Source organism: Antennarius striatus, chromosome 2 (assembly GCF_040054535.1).
Source record: "Antennarius striatus isolate MH-2024 chromosome 2, ASM4005453v1, whole genome shotgun sequence".
Taxonomy (NCBI): domain Eukaryota; kingdom Metazoa; phylum Chordata; class Actinopteri; order Lophiiformes; family Antennariidae; genus Antennarius; species Antennarius striatus.
Window position 1 is genome coordinate 14999484 of NC_090777.1, and position 15517 is coordinate 15015000.

Here is a 15517-nt window from a genome sequence, read left to right on the forward strand (position 1 = left end):
TTCTGATATGAGAGTAGAAAAATTGATTTCCGAATTAGTTTTATTCATGTGCAAAGTATGGTTTGCATTTCAAAGCAGAGAAAGGAAAGAGGAGCCTCCATGATGATTCTGATCCGCGTCACATGAAAGAATCAGAACTGGGTGACTTGAACCCTTGAACCAAGTTGTGTAAAGACAAAATAAAAGTCTGTCGGCTGGTCCAGTTTTGAATTTATAAATGTGAACATTAACATATTACTGTATTCTGTTCTGATTTAAATTCTATATAAATTAAGACCATTCATTTTATCTACCTGGAGCCCAGAAAACAGCACTGATTTTTCTGTCTTAAAGAGGGATTCCTCATTTGAGAGTGTAGCCAAATACATTTGTCCAGTTGAAAACGTGTGTGTGTGTGTGTGTGTGTGTGTGTGTGTGTGTGTGTGTGTGTGTGTGTGTGTGTGTGTGTGTGTGTGTGTGTGTGTGTGTGTGTGTCTGTGTCTGTGTCTGTGTCTGTGTGTCTGTGTGTGTGTTAATACCAACATACCCCATCCTGCCCCAGAACAGTCGTCCTTTGGCATGAGAAACTAATTATAGCCCCATGTGTCTGCTGCTATTTTAGGTCTTGACTGCCAGCAGGGTGAGGCATGTGCTCCAGCATATTTGGAGGGGGATGACAGGCCTGAGAAGACTTCCTCTCTCTCTCTAACTCTGCCATGGGTCAGGATGGGTGTGCTAAATCAGAACCTGGGTGCACACAAGTAGTCTTAGAACTGAGGCGTTCTATAGTTGCTCTGTGACACATAAACACTCATAAGCAGGTGTAGGACCCTAAGGTAAAAGACTCCCTCTTGTTTTAATACATCAACAGTCTCTGTTGGATCTTTTGGATTCTACTTGAGCTCACTTGGAATATTTTGGTGACGCTGTGGCTCCTGGACAAGCTGCACTGTGTACATATGCAGCGCAACTCCTTGCTGCTCTCTTGGGTGCAGACGCATGTTTAGGCAATCAAGTGGCTGAATGTGAAGTTGAATAAGAAGAACATCTCAACAAGAACAAAGAAGTAAACTCACAAGGTGTCATAGGGTAAGTGGGTGAAGATAAACATCAATGTTAAACTAATTTATCTGTGACAAAAGAGCAGCTCTGGCAACACAGTGTCTTGTATTCAGTCAGGTAGTCTGGCAGTGATCAGTTAATCATTTATTATTCCTCATAAGGTAGGAGTCTACCATGGTCTTTGATCCCGGCACCACTGTGCCTTCATGGATTTGACCACCAGCTCTATTTATAGCTCTGATAAATTAGACATTCATATGACCTCTTTGTTTTGTGTTCAAACAGAAGTCAAACTGATCTGTCTACTTGACCGGTCTTGTGTCAGTGTATTTTTATTAACCTTTGGATTCAAAATACTTAAATAGCACAAGATGAGAATACGATTTTTTTAAATGAAGGGTAAAAAGGAACAGAAAATAGTGAGTGCTAGTCAAATCTGTTCCCATTCATCTGTATATTTCAACTGTAAATATATTTAGCTATTTTGAGGACAGTGTGTCACTAAGAAAATACATCAAAGCTTTTAAAGATAAAAAATACAGTAATAAATATATTTAAATAATAAAATATGTAATTAAATAGATTAAATATACATTACTATAAATACATGACATACTCCATCCCACTGACACTCTATTATAATTATTTCCTTTGTTTCTCTTCCACATTCAGAGATGACCCATCATATCCTCTATACTCGTCTTAGTATTTGTGATTCAAATGAAATTAGATCCTACCTTAAGTAACAGTTATATTTACTCATGTGAGACATTCAAATCACCGCAACACAGACAGAATGATCTGCGGTAGCTGTCACAGTGTTGAGATGAAGTTAAACATGGATGCAAAGTGTTTTTATAGATCCTACTCTACATTATGAGCACATGGGTCATTCCAGTGTTTGATAAATAAGTTAACCCAATCTCTCTTACATTTACAGCTCAGTCTTAGAATAGCCACAAAATAAAAATAACTATCATTAAAAATAAAATGGAACCTTTTAGAGCTGGTCTTCCACTAACAAAATAACCAATTGTAGGCTCCAGCTTGCTGATACACTGATGTTTGTGTTGATCCATTCACAGCCTATTCCACTTCTTGATCCTGTTTCAATCCCAGACCTCCTGGTTGGTGACACCCTACTGACACTGACGTTTAAAGAATTTTAAAGGTAGCCTCCCACTTCAATCGGAAATCAATACTTTGGATGTCTTCAGGTGAGAAAACAGTGGTTGAAACATTACTTCTTATCCCAAATCATTACATTTCAACGCTCTATGTGCAGTACGCTAAGACTTCGCATAAGCATCTGTGTGCAGCAAACAGGGCCTTCCCAAAAACATCCTATTAAACATCAAGCTGGCATGATGTGATATTTCGATTCGTCAGAGGTAAAGACAGCAGCTGTTAGGGTGGACAAGCGATCTACTGCTCTCCTCTGCAAAGCTTTTTGTGTGACGTAACGATCAACGCCGCCTCCTTTGGGACTTCACTCTATCTTTATCAGTATGTGATATTACTGGCTACTGGAATTGCATATAATGAGACAAAGGGTACCATTTTGGTCTTTATAAGATGCCAAGGGATGTCACAAATGTTTGTGTTTGGAGATCAGCATTGATTAAAAGTATCTGGTCATGTTTCTCAAGGGGAGACAAGATGTCGAGGCCTCCGTCCTCCCAGATGACCCCCCAGTCCTACAGGGTCAGTGACAGAGACCTCACAGAGATTGAACTCCATTCTGTGGACTCCATTAACGACCTTCACCGAACACAACACGAACACAGCCAGAAAGGTACCAACACACCAAAAACACAAACAGAAAGGTACCAACACACACCACAAACAGTCAAAGGTACCAAAACACACCAGGAACACGACCAGAAAGGTACCGACACACCAAAAACACAAACAGAAAGGTACCAACACACACCACTAACAGTCAAAGGTACCAAAACACACCAGGAACACGACCAGAAAGGTACCGACACACCAAAAACACAAACAGAAAGGTACCAACACACACCACTAACAGTCAAAGGTACCAAAACACACCAGGAACACGACCAGAAAGGTACCGACACACCAAAAACACAAACAGAAAGGTACCAACACACACCACAAACAGTCAAAGGTACCAAAACACACCAGGAACACGACCAGAAAGGTGCCGACACACACTAACACACATGTGCAAGCCTAGGCAATCACCTAGCTTTGCACAAACCCTAACCTAACCCCAACTCAATCTGACCCAAACACGCACCACATACACACATTTTGAACCAGCCTTATAAGTACATGCACACATCTGAAAGGCTGTCCTGTTTCTGACCTCAGGGATGAGGCCTCCTCGTCCTGCCTACACACCCTCCCCTAACGGGAATCTCTACACGTGCGACGTGACAGCTGTCAATCAAAGAGTCCATCCAGTGAGCAGTAAATGGCAGAGCCGTCTACAGGACATGCTGACGCCCAGCTCCTCCCGCGCCTTTGCAATGGGCTGCGCCATCATCACACTGTTCCTGCTCACAGTGTTGCTCATCTTCTACTTCTTAGGTGAGAGGTCATATGAATTCATTGACATGAGAATCCACTCATATTTCTTGCATGTGTTGAATTCAGCTTGTGGTAACTCAACACAGCATGTTGCTCTCCTTCATCCAGTCCAGCAGGGTGGTACGGTCCAGATGCTGACAGACGCGTTAAGGGAGAAAGAGGCTGCAGCTACACAACTGTCAGAGCTGATCCAGGAGCTGCAAGCGCTGAGACACAACCTGACAGCCATCAGGGTGACATGAGGAAGGTGTTGAGATAAATCTTTACATGTGTGCATCTCGTAACAACGAGTAACAACGAAACTTTAAACCGTGTTTCATACTGGATGTTTCCCCGAGGAGGAAATACTGGTCAAAAGTTCCTCGGAATGTCTCTTCGTGTTTCAGTGTCCCCAGTGGAACCACATTATTAAGAGAGGGGAACTGTCTGAGAACCATTCCACTCTCTCTCTATGATGGATTGGGTTCTTCTCTTCTGTGTTGACACAGAGTAGCTATTCAGATAAAGTGAATGGAGGTTGTCTATGTTTTTACGTTCCATAATAAACATTCAATGTCTTTGGCAAAATGCTCACTTTAAAGTGTGGACATGGTGACACAAATGTGTTTGCATGATGTTAACAACGTACCAGCTGTCTACAGTTTGTGCTGCTGGTGAGTAGGAGCCGTTAATGCCACTGAATCAGTAACATGTGACATGGTATTAGTCTGTGTGGCACACAGCCCACCAACACAAGCAATAAATAGAATAACAAAGAATGTTATTTCTGGTCTTGTGTTGTATCTTCTGTCTGTACTCAGTTTGGTCTGTTTGTTCAACAAACACAAAGTTCTATTTACCTAAGAACATGTTTAGAGGAAAGGAAGCAGCACACAAGTGAGTTCATATGTTACCTCCACCAAGCAGGTCATGCTTTAACCATGCAAGTTTGTTTTTCTGGCTGTTAGTTATTAAAAAAGTGACTAACTTTTGTTTTTTTTAAAGTATGGTGGTCATCTGTATTCACTGAATTCTGAATTATTTGATTAATTCTTTATAATCACAGATTTTCCATGAATTTTAATGGATAATTTCTATAATGCCTGGTAACTATAGAAAGCATCCAGGGTGCAAACCTTCAAGGAAGTTCACTTCCCCAGGTTGTCGTTGTAACCTGAAGACAATTGTACTGAGACATTTTGTAATATGAGTCAGTGACCATGAAAACCTAGAAGTAGAATCTGGAATCACATCAGTTCTCACAAGAACTTCAATAGTTATTAAAGGAAAACAATTTTCTTTCTTCAGGATCTAGAACCAACTTTTTTCCCTTTTTTTTACATTTCACAGTAATAAGGCAAGCAGTTCAATTATAATTGACAAAAATATATCCAAAAATATTCATATACAATATTAATAAGAATATTCAGTGCTGTCCCTTAACATGGATCCTCTACAAAATGTGTGGTTCTTGAAAAGCCATCAGATGTGTGTAAAATCCTTAAAAGATATGAACACAAACACAGGCAACAAAATTACCTCCTCCATGAAGGTCAACATTTTAGTGACATCCCAGTATGATCTAGTAGTCAACAAAGTCTGTTCTGGGTCCAGGTAATAGTCCAGATCCAGACTGTTCATGCGACCATTTTGATGTCTCTTCTAAACTACATCTTCAAATAATTGTGATTATACTTTTCTTGGATATCTGGAAAACTAATAACAACATAATTCCAGGGGTCAATGAGCAAACTAATCACATTCATAACAATATTATGACAACACTCAAATAATCAATGAATGAATAAAAGTTTTTTGTGTTTTTAACAAATTTAGAGGTAAGGCATGAAGTGCCACCTGTATGACACTGGGTCATCTTTCCTGTACAAAAGGTCATGTTGTATTTGCACATTTATACATTTTTAAAACATACCAATAAATTCACATGCATTCCTTTATTTTATTCTATTCTCACATTACCACACGGGACTCAGTCTACATCATCAGACATGTGGTTCCAAGAGCGGCAGCTGACAGATTCTTGTTGTTTGGGCTCCTCTCCTCACACTCCTGCCTGTTCTCCACGACACTGAAGTCTCCCAGGTCCAGCCGAACGTCGTAGTTCTTCCAGACCATAGGTATGTTCCAAACCACAGTAAAGGGCCGACCCTGCAGGATGGGACCTGCTGCTGCTGTAGCTTGCAAGGCATTATGGGTGAGGGATGGACCACGGGTGGAGGTTTGACACAGAAAAGCAGGGGATGTGAGAACGACGGAGGAGAACGGGAGACAGCGCCATGCCTATTCACACACCAATGAGTCCTCCCTGACAATAAACTGGCATGTCACAACTCCCAAATCCATTCATAAATCCTGTCAAGACATTTTTAACACAGGGAACACTTTGAATAATAAAGGTATCAGATTTATCATTTAAAATTCTAAAGAAATTACTGCATTCTCTCTCCCTCTTTGGGAATATTTTAATATTTAAAAATTTGTCATTTCAAAAGTTTCACTGTGCTGCACAAGGCACTGCAGGTCAGTCCAGTTCAGTAAAACAGACTACTTCATTACATTCCATGACAAACATGAAGTGCAGGCTAACACACGCTACTGTCACATGATCATCCTTATAGAACGACATATCTCTGGTTGTGTTTATGCTCATAATACTGGGAATTTCCCACCAGGGTGACTCCAGTTTCTCCTCACCGACTCAAGAGCACCTGGTGACTAAATGTTTCTGTGGATGACAACAAGGACCTCGGTGCTTTCTTTTCTAAAACACGTCTAACACCACCAACAGTTTGTCTTTTGATGCGTTTGCATCAACGTGGAAAAAGGGCTTCTCCAGTGCATTTGACTGTGTGTTTGTCAAATGTCTTTGTGCATCCAGTAGATGGGGACTCCTTTGGCGTCTTTGTATGGAGTTTCAGTCAGAGTCTGAGCTATGTGTTGCACCACAGATTGAGGTAGAGGTGGTGGAGGTGGCACGGAAGGAAAAGAAAAAACAGGTGGAGGAGGGGGTGGGGCACAAGGAGGGATGGTGTGAGGAGGACAGGGGATAGAGGGAGGAGGAGGGATGGAAGGAAAAGGAAGTGGAGCAGGAAGAGGAGGTAAACTAGATGACGGAGGAGACTCCACACCACCTCTTGAGTCTCTGTCTGCTTGAAGTACTTGAACATCCGTCTTAGTCCGTCTTTCGTTCTGCGTGCTTGTTTCTCCGCTCGGCATTCTGGAGAACTTCAGAAGCATCTCCATGGGAACAAACATCGTCATGGCACCTGCGTTCTGCACTGGCGTCGACAGCACATAGCCAATGTGGGCGTAGAAGTGCTGCTTGTCGTGGGTGGTCAGACACAGACGCTTGAATCCTCTGCTTTTGGCGTAGCGCTCCGTCTCCTCCATCAGCGTCCGGCCGTAGCCCTTCCCTCGCTCCGCCTTGGATACCACCACCGACTCCACGAACAGGCTGCCGCTCTGACCCACAACCCGTGACAGTCGAGCGTGGCCAAGCAAGCTCTCACTCTGTCTACGGCCCTGAATGAGAACCAGGCAGATGGGGAACTCTGGACAAGATTTCTGGAGGGAGTGAACTCGGGCAGTCTGGCTCCTCTGCCACTCGGAGTTGACCAGATCTGCACAGGGAACCAGCAGGTCTGGACGCCGGTGGATCGGGACCACATGGATATTCTCCTGTTCTAGGCTGTTCTCTACAGTCAGAGAGTCTGATGATGAGATGGAGCACTGGTCCACGTTCAGCCCACCTCCACTCTCTGGTCTGGAACTGGTTGGTGTTAATGGGTCAGACCTGTGGGGATCAAGGTTGAACTAAAGTCAGACTTCATTCGACTTCTACTGATGATAAAATGTTAGAAAATGTTTTTAACATACAGTTAAAACCTATTGATGGATTGATTTGCACCAGATTCTGAAAACCTGTACGTTAAACAATGATGAAACTCAGTTGGACATAATTACACTTTTAAATCTTATGGTGTTGCTGCGAAAAGAGGCTGTGCAGATAGAGTAGGTACTGAGTGAACCTTAGTAAAAAGTCACTTTCCTTGCAATATTATCACATTATCATGGTGTTTGTTTCGGTCAGGTCAAATTTAACTGCTGATGTTTAATATGAAGACAACAATGGATAAAATAATACAATAAAATACAGATAGACTTTTAAAACATCCCTTTAATATTAATTGAACAGATAATACAGGTATATCATTGTTTTATCTACAGCCCTTACTGTTTTTATAGATGTCAGCCACATTGAATCTCAAAAACAATATTATTTTAATTACCTAGAATATCTCATATACAGTATATAATTTGTCATTAACTCAATTTAGAGAACTCGATCTCTGATGGATTTCTGAGTGCTAATACAGGAGAGTCATGTTTTAATGTTATCACCATGACTGAAGTGGATCTCTATCCAACACATCTCATCTCTCAATTTCTAAAGGGATCTGCGCTTCAAAGTAATAATAATTAAAAATAATTCTACTAGATTTACAGAGTGGATTACTAATGATAATAAATTATCTGGTCTAACAATGCATATTTAATTCTATCACACAAAAATATTCATTTATGCAAATTTAAACTATTTCCAAAAATTAACCATGGCTCCAATGATTATGGGATAATGTTGCAGAAAGGGGGGGGGGGGACAACAACCAAAAAACAACAAAGTCACACTCACCTAGAGAGAAAGGCTGAACGCTTTACTGTCCGTTTGAAATATTTTCTTCAATCAATTTATTTATTAAAAAGGTACTGTATTGTCTTCAGTCAATGTTTATGTCACAGTAGATATTCCAAAGATGTAACAGGAAGCTGGAAACGGAGACAACATCTAAAAATAAGAGCATGAGCTTCACGATATGACTGTCACGGCTCTGACTTCAGAGATACACTGGTGGCATCATACACAGGGAATATTATCTTTAAATTAATCATTTAAGCACTGAGCGTTAAACTACTTAAGAACCCACATTCTGTCAAATTGGGACAGGAAGTAACAGGAAGCTGCTTCTTTTTGTCACAATAAAAGCACAGGGGTCACAGAAACAGCTCGGAAGCTTCATGCTGTTCGTGTTCTCGTCATCAGAATTATTTACACGTGTGCAGTTAAGTGTGACGTGAAAAACCTTCTGTTGTAAAATATATGTGTGTCACGGCTCTTGAGCAAGGCACAAATACAACCGTGTATGGTGACAGGAAGACCCGGAATGACACGAATATAGCATTGCTGTATTTTCAAATTAAAATACTTGCGGTAACTGTCCCGTGTGTGCCGTGTATTTAAAGATCACAGCCACGCTTCCATATTTTAAAAGTTATTCTCTGTAATAAAACTTCACATAGATGTATTTGTTTTTATTAAGTTTTCTAGCACCACCGGTGAGCCACGCTCCTCCCTCGCTTCCACTTCCATGTAAGGCCCGACTCAGCAGCGGGTGAAGCCGCTGAGCTCGATCGCTTGTTCGTGCCGTTCATTCGTAAACACTGTAAAGCTCTGTTTAAAGCTCGGCTGTTTATCGTCACACTATAGCTGTACGTACATTATCAGTCTGGCGAATGGTCGCCGGTGTCTTCTGCATCAGGGAGCTCGTTTGGACCCTCGGCTGATAGGTGGTGGCGTTTGAACGTTTTAACCGGGGAACCAGTTGGATGATGACGGTCACGGTACCTGATTCACGGCCAGTTTTAAAATCGACCATGTTGCCGAAAAAGGAGTGTTGTGGTGTGTGCCAGCGCCATGCTGCCATCCAGCGGACAGGAGGGGTATTACACAACAACGTGAACCCCGGGCACAGGATATGTAGTTGTTTGTGGGGTCTAAAGTCGGCAGTGTAGGTAAGGGGAAAAAAAAAATCTTTGAGGTTCTGGAGGTGGAATTTTTTTTTTTAATTCAAAAATTGTTTGTCCAGATCTGGGTAAAATCGAATAGAGACCTGAGGTGTTCTGAACCAGCGGCATCAGGTCCAACTCTGCAATCTGGCCCTCACGGTTTTAGGGGAAGAAGTGTCCTCGTTTTTGCCTATCATAACACCACATTTATTATGTCCGTGCGTTTTCATCTCAATGATGTATTTTCTCTCTCTTTAACAAGATTGTAAATTCTCAATTATAGTGTTTGATTGCAAATCATCAAATCCAAACATTACCATCCTGTCGACAAATGGTGAATGTTACATGCCTTCAATCTATATGTAGTAGGCTGCAGGACAGTCTGTACACTACTCATGGTTAGCACATCAACACCATTTCACCAAATAAAATTTAAATATACACATGTCAACAAAGTTTGTATACAAATTCAAGAGGCAAGGCTTTTAACAAAATGTTTGCTTTATTTTTTCCTTTTTTTTTTTTAAATCCAGGACAACTCATTCAATGATAAGGAGAAATAAGCACTACTGTTTCATTTAGAATCTTTTCTGTTACTGCTTTTACATTTTGTCAAATGGATCATAAATTTTTATCAGAAGTGGTCAAAGTTAAACAAAATAATAAATGAACATATAATAACAATACATTAATAATTAATTCAATACAATGAGTGTGGCGTCAATGATAGAACAATGGCCCAGAAAATTTAGGGTTGTTATCGTTTTCACTTTTGTGGTACTGTAATAATCACCAGCACTAACTCAACTCAACAACAGCAGAGGAATAAACGGAGTGCACTCATAAACTTTTGCACGCCGGCCTCTCAGAGAGGAAACACTTTTTTTAAATTTAAATTATATTTTATCAAAGCTTCTGTTTTTATCTTCATAAAACTTTTCTAAAACCTAGGTTTTCTTTAAACATTTGTATCTTTTTTTTTGCGTTTTTAATTTTTTTACCTTTTCTGAGATTTTGTTTAAAGTTTTTCCATCTCCATTTTAACACGTGTCCATTTTTGCAAGTGTGGGAACCTATATGTTTTCTGAGCATCTGTACCTGTGTGTGTGTGTGTGTGGTATTGTGTCCTTAACTAAGGCGTGTTGGAACAAATTTAAGTTGTTTAAGTGCTCATGTCAATGCAAAGCCTACACAAATTAAGCATGATAATGTGTTTCTAAACACGATGGAGTATGTGTATGTACTGTCTGTCCTGCACTGTGTTACCTGCACTGAGGTCAACGTAGCAAAGACATTCATACTGAGAGGTTGAAGCTGGTTCAATCAATGAGATGTGTGGCCTTTAGCTAGCTGTGTGTGTGTGTGTGTGTGTGTTTACAAAGTGAGCTTATCATGGAGTGTGTTGAGCTAATATGTGCATGAGGTGTGAGCAAACTGGATGAAGTGGGCATCTCTCAGTGCCAACATATGTGTCAGTGTACATGTATGCATGTGTGAGGGAGTGGTCATACTGTGTGGACCTTGCAGATGAACCAATCTGTCATGTGTTTGTACGGCCAGTGTAAAGCTTTGACTGAGTGTAGCCCCTGCATGATGTGAACGAGTGTGTGTGTGTGTGTGTGTGTGTGTGTGTGGTAGAAGGCACGGAGGGTGGTGTAGGAGGCTCAGTCTCTCAGGTCCATGCTGGAGCCAAACAGGGCCACCAGCTGCTCCTCATAGTGGGCGATGTTCCTTTTCATGATCTCCTTACAGGATCCCAGGAGGCGCTCAAATGCCTGCACGTCTATTACTGCAGGAGAGGGGGGGACAGAGGGAAATATGTCAGGTGTCACTGGACTCCACTGATAACGGCTTGAAAAGTGTATGGAATGGAAATACAAAACATTTCAGTCCAACTGGTCTCCATCTATCAGAATAACTAACCCAACCCTAACCCTTCTTTTCCTTTCGGCTTTTCCCTTCAGGGATCGCCACAGCGAATCAATCGCCTCCATCTAACCCTGTCTTCTGCATCCTCTACTCTCACACCAACTACCTTCATGTCCGCACCCGGATAAATACATAGGGTTGCGACAGGAAGGGCATCCAGCATCACTCACTCACTCACTCACACTCACACACACACACACACTTGGACAGGGTGGTGAGATGCAGGAATTCATTTAGTTGCAATCTGCAACTTCAACACTAGTAAGCACTAAACCCTCAACACTGGATCTTCGATGCTCCACATTAGATGCCGTAGTACAACGAGTACAAGCACCATGAAGCAGTGTGTAAAAACTGAACAGTGCAAAAAGAGTGAGACAAACACAGCATCTAGCGTAAAAACAAAGAAAAACATTGAATTTATAAATAAACGTATTTCTATTAGGGCTGAGGGGATGGATGAGACACCAGCAGCTGTTAACAGCTCTTCATTTGTTTTAAAGAGAAGAGCCGCTCATTGCTGTACAGCCTTAATTTGCACATCCACATTAAAAGCAAAAAAAATAGCGCCCATAGCGTTTTGATCAACAAAAATATGAGGTGACCACAGACAAGATGGAGAGCCAACACCACTTAGGAGTTCAACAAAGCTCAAACGCTCACTGCTGAAACAACTCCGGAAGTGGAGAATTAAAGCCAGATACTGTTGTAAGGATGAGGGAGTCAAATACTTGTTGTTGACTTGACTTTGATTAAATATCGTTTTTTTTAAGCGTCAATAGACCTTAGCAGTCAGAATGAACTGGTTGAAACAAAAACGTACTTTGAGTAATGATTTACACTGAAATACAGTCATGTATGTATTTTAGATATAGTTATCATACTCAGGACATCTGCTGAAAATCTCACGCTGATAAACACTTTGCAAGCACACTGGCTTTGTTATAGTTCGTCTAGTGAGCGGGTTCTTCATCAATGCTGACAAATGTGTTTCACAAGTCAGTGTGAGAAGGTCTCATCTTACCCAAACACTTGACATCCCCTACAGCGTAGGCTGAGGCAGCCCGGGGCTTGTTGGTGACCAAGGCCAACTCCCCAAAGTATTGACCCCTACTACAGCGCGTTATCTCCACCTCCGCATTATCTGCATGGTCTGCTTTTGTCTGTAGGGAGAAGATGAGAGGACAGAGGGGAACAGGAGAGGTGACGATGAGGTCAGAAACCCTTCAGCATTTCATTTTTGTTTTCCTCTCTCTATGAGAAGTACTCAGCTTCGGAGCAGACAATTCTGATTCCCTCTGTTGCTTGGCAAATCTACTGGTGTATTTTATTTCTTTTTGGGGGTGGGGGTGGGGAGCTGTTAATGTCAAAATGTTCTGCATAAAATGTACCTGGTAGAGGAATATCACCTGCTTTTATGTCAATGCTTGTTCATACTCTTCCTCAGTCTATGACAGTGGTTTAATATTTAGTGGCCTACATTCATGTGATCTGTCTTCTGCTCAGCTACTGGCTCTATTACAGCTGAACCAACACTGAAGTCACAGCTGGAAACATTTTTTTAAGAGGTAAGTGAAGGACGTGAACAGAAGGGCTTACTTTACTCTTCATCATGATCTTGACTTCCCCAGACTCTACAATATAGAAGCAGTCTGCCTTGTCGCCCTGAGGAGAGACAATTATGAAGTAATAATGTATGATAATGAAGGATGAAATCACAAACATTCCGCCGATAAAATGCAGCTGTATCCACGTCTTACCTGTGTGATGATGCGTTCAGCATCTGAGAACTGCTTTGCTCCCAGTACGTCCACTATCTTCATCCTCTCTGTTGCCTGGACAGAGGAGGAGGATCAGGAAGGAAGAGAAAGAGAATGAGAAAAAATATGGGAGCAGATAGAATCACTGTCTGCCATGTAGATTATGGCCATGTTAGCTCATGTACACCATCTTCTCTACTGCACTTCTTCAGCTATTCCATGACATTTTTTAGACATATTGTGATTTTAGACATGATCTTAACTAACAAAGTTTGCTCTTGATTGATGGTCTAAAACACAAAAGCCTTATCACAAACTGTCAGGTGGGAAGGAAAATGCTAAATGCAAAACAGCGTGTTTTCTAAAAAAACAACTGTTTTCTAAAAAAACAAATCAACCACTGAACTCACCTCCAGTGACTTGAGTAGGGGCACAGACTCAATGAAACACTCGTACATCCTCCTTTTCTTAGCATTGTTCTTCACGATGAGTCTACGAAAAGTAACACGGTCCTAGGAAAAACCAGCGACAGTTAGCCGTCACTTCTTGGAAGGAGTTTTCTCCGACGAGGACCTTCCGCTGTTTTGTCACAGGGAGGCGCTGCAGCAGCATAACGTTAGAGAGCAGGGCACAGGCTCCATTCATAGTTACCACAACTCCATTCTTAACATGTTTGAGCATCAAGACTGAGAGGAAGGAGAAGAAGCCCTTAACACTAAATGGTCATAACTGTGGTCCTGATTTAAATACAACTGAATAAGCAATTAACAATCTCAATCATTTCCAACTTAAAACCTGTTGAAAATCGTCTTAGTTAGGCCTGTGCTCACATTGACAGAAATGGCCTCTGGGTATTTAAATTTAAACTCATAATGATTATATAACACACTACAAAACAACACCATTAAAGTATCGTAATGTCCTTACCAGTCCCCATAGCGCCCCCTCCTGAGTGGCGATGATGGTGGCGGCGCGTGGTGTGTTGTACATGAGCGCCAGCTCCCCGAAGCTGCCCTTATTGTTATACTGACCCACGCAACTTCCTGATACCACGATGTCATAGACACCCCTGCAGAGGAAGAGAGAGGGGGAGATAATTGACAGACAATACTTCAGCAGATCATCAGCCCCCCCCCCCCCCTTCTATGAGGATTGAACACGAGGAGGGTAATTGGTAGAGCTGCTGCTTGGCAGGATTAAGCAGTCCTTTTCTGAGATACCTGTCCTCCCACTGGCTGTGTAGCAGGGCAAAACCCTCATATCTGGTGCAGCACTAACTCAGTCTGAACGAAGTCACATGACCATAAGGACAATGATCCTAATCATATTGTTTAAATTGTCTGCCTACCAAAGTCGGTTGATCTACATACCAACAGGAAGACACCTTTCCTGTTCTTCTTGATTTATCTTCCCATCTCTGTGTTACCATGTTCTCGATCCACCATGCTGATGTTATCTGTCCCCTCCGCACTTTTTGGCCAGGGAAAACTGTGTGACAATACCCAACCAGACATGCATGCTACTCTTGTATATCATCACGTTTTGTGTACAGCCAGCAGTGTTACAATTACAAATGAAAAAATTAAGACAGCAGAAGCAGAACCAAACCTCTGGTCTGTGCTGATTAAACTTCATGCTAATAGCTTAGAGATGAACACTGGATGAATGATGACCTTCCAAAACAGAAGTTAAATATGTCATCCAAGTCTTTAACATTCAAAATTGTACTTGCTTTTATTTACACAGCTAGTACCTGGACATGTTTTGTTATTAACACAAGTGCTTTCACACAGTGTTGCAGCTGGTCACAACAGGACAGAAAGAGGAGGCAGTTCTCTGATAGATGCTGTGTATATGAACACAAACTCACACAAACATAAGCAATCTGTGTTGTGTCAACACATTTGTAAAACCAAGTAAAATGGTAGCATGACTAAGTCATGAACAAGTTGAGTGGCCCACACAGGCCTGGTAAGGCCTTGGGGACACTGGGAGGACGTCTGGTGGCCTGCAGTCAGACCAGTGTGGCTGAAGGAACAGGTAAATCACAAAGAAACGAAACAGGGTGGCTACTAACCATCCAACATCAGCCCGCCCAGCTTTTAACCTGATGGCATGTCTGTATCCATAGGTAATTTGCTGAAGAAGCACACAAACACATGTACCCCCCCATCCCACACACACACACACACACACACACACACACACACACACACACACACACACACCTTCCAATCAGTGTATAGAGTGGGAGGAGCCCACTCATTCTCACTCTTTTTTTAAGATTAGGTGTATAGAAATAAGGAAAAGTACCGTCACATGGAGTTAAAAGATGTGTATGTTCTGAGGAAAAGCCAGATGTACAACAGTCTTCTGTGAGATAA

The 15517-nt window shown here is 41.7% G+C and overlaps 3 protein-coding genes across 9 annotated transcripts in view; 1 reads left to right on the forward strand and 2 right to left on the reverse strand.

The window, feature by feature from the left end:
- Positions 1-648: 648 nt before the first annotated feature.
- On the forward strand, positions 649-4548 carry si:dkey-20d21.12 (uncharacterized protein LOC556245 homolog). 6 transcript variants are annotated; one of them, XM_068340884.1, is made up of 5 exons: positions 649-1068; positions 2127-2212; positions 2691-2836; positions 3382-3600; positions 3709-4548. In XM_068340884.1, exons 3-5 carry the CDS (start codon positions 2701-2703, stop codon positions 3840-3842), a joined length of 489 nt encoding a protein of 162 aa, XP_068196985.1. In that variant the 5' UTR covers positions 649-1068; positions 2127-2212; positions 2691-2700; the 3' UTR covers positions 3843-4548. The 6 variants fall into 6 exon arrangements, with proteins under 6 accessions (XP_068196985.1, XP_068197001.1, XP_068196977.1 ...); XM_068340876.1 differs by having other exon boundaries at positions 651-1068; positions 2127-2258; positions 3709-4547; XM_068340893.1 differs by having other exon boundaries at positions 651-1068; positions 2161-2258; positions 3709-4547.
- A 612-nt stretch (positions 4549-5160) lies between these two features.
- Positions 5161-9305, reverse strand: LOC137612188 (N-alpha-acetyltransferase 80). The gene is made up of 2 exons (XM_068340590.1): positions 9156-9305; positions 5161-7393 (listed from the first exon to the last, which is right to left on the reverse strand). Coding segments are annotated over exons 1-2 (939 nt in total). The 5' UTR covers positions 9158-9305; the 3' UTR covers positions 5161-6456.
- A 622-nt stretch (positions 9306-9927) lies between these two features.
- Positions 9928-15517, reverse strand: part of prkar2aa (protein kinase, cAMP-dependent, regulatory, type II, alpha A) — a 62041-nt gene continuing 56451 nt past the window's right edge. For both annotated transcript variants that reach the window (XM_068334952.1, XM_068334945.1), the window contains exons 6-11: positions 14061-14202; positions 13544-13645; positions 13134-13208; positions 12973-13038; positions 12398-12536; positions 9928-11233 (exon numbers count right to left, since the gene is read on the reverse strand). In XM_068334952.1, the coding sequence (XP_068191053.1) occupies positions 11109-11233; positions 12398-12536; positions 12973-13038; positions 13134-13208; positions 13544-13645; positions 14061-14202 (649 nt within the window). In that variant the 3' untranslated portion in view covers positions 9928-11108. The remainder of the gene's footprint in view (positions 11234-12397; positions 12537-12972; positions 13039-13133; positions 13209-13543; positions 13646-14060; positions 14203-15517) is intronic.

Coding starts and splice junctions, on each gene's coding strand:
- si:dkey-20d21.12 (XM_068340869.1), top strand. CDS start 2,617: ATGCCAAGGGATGTCACAAATGTTTGTGTTTGGAGATCAGCATTGATT. Junction 2,837..3,381: donor ACACGAACACAGCCAGAAAG/GTACCAACACAC, acceptor TTCTGACCTCAG/GGATGAGGCCTCCTCGTCCT. Junction 3,601..3,708: donor GCTCATCTTCTACTTCTTAG/GTGAGAGGTCAT, acceptor TCCTTCATCCAG/TCCAGCAGGGTGGTACGGTC.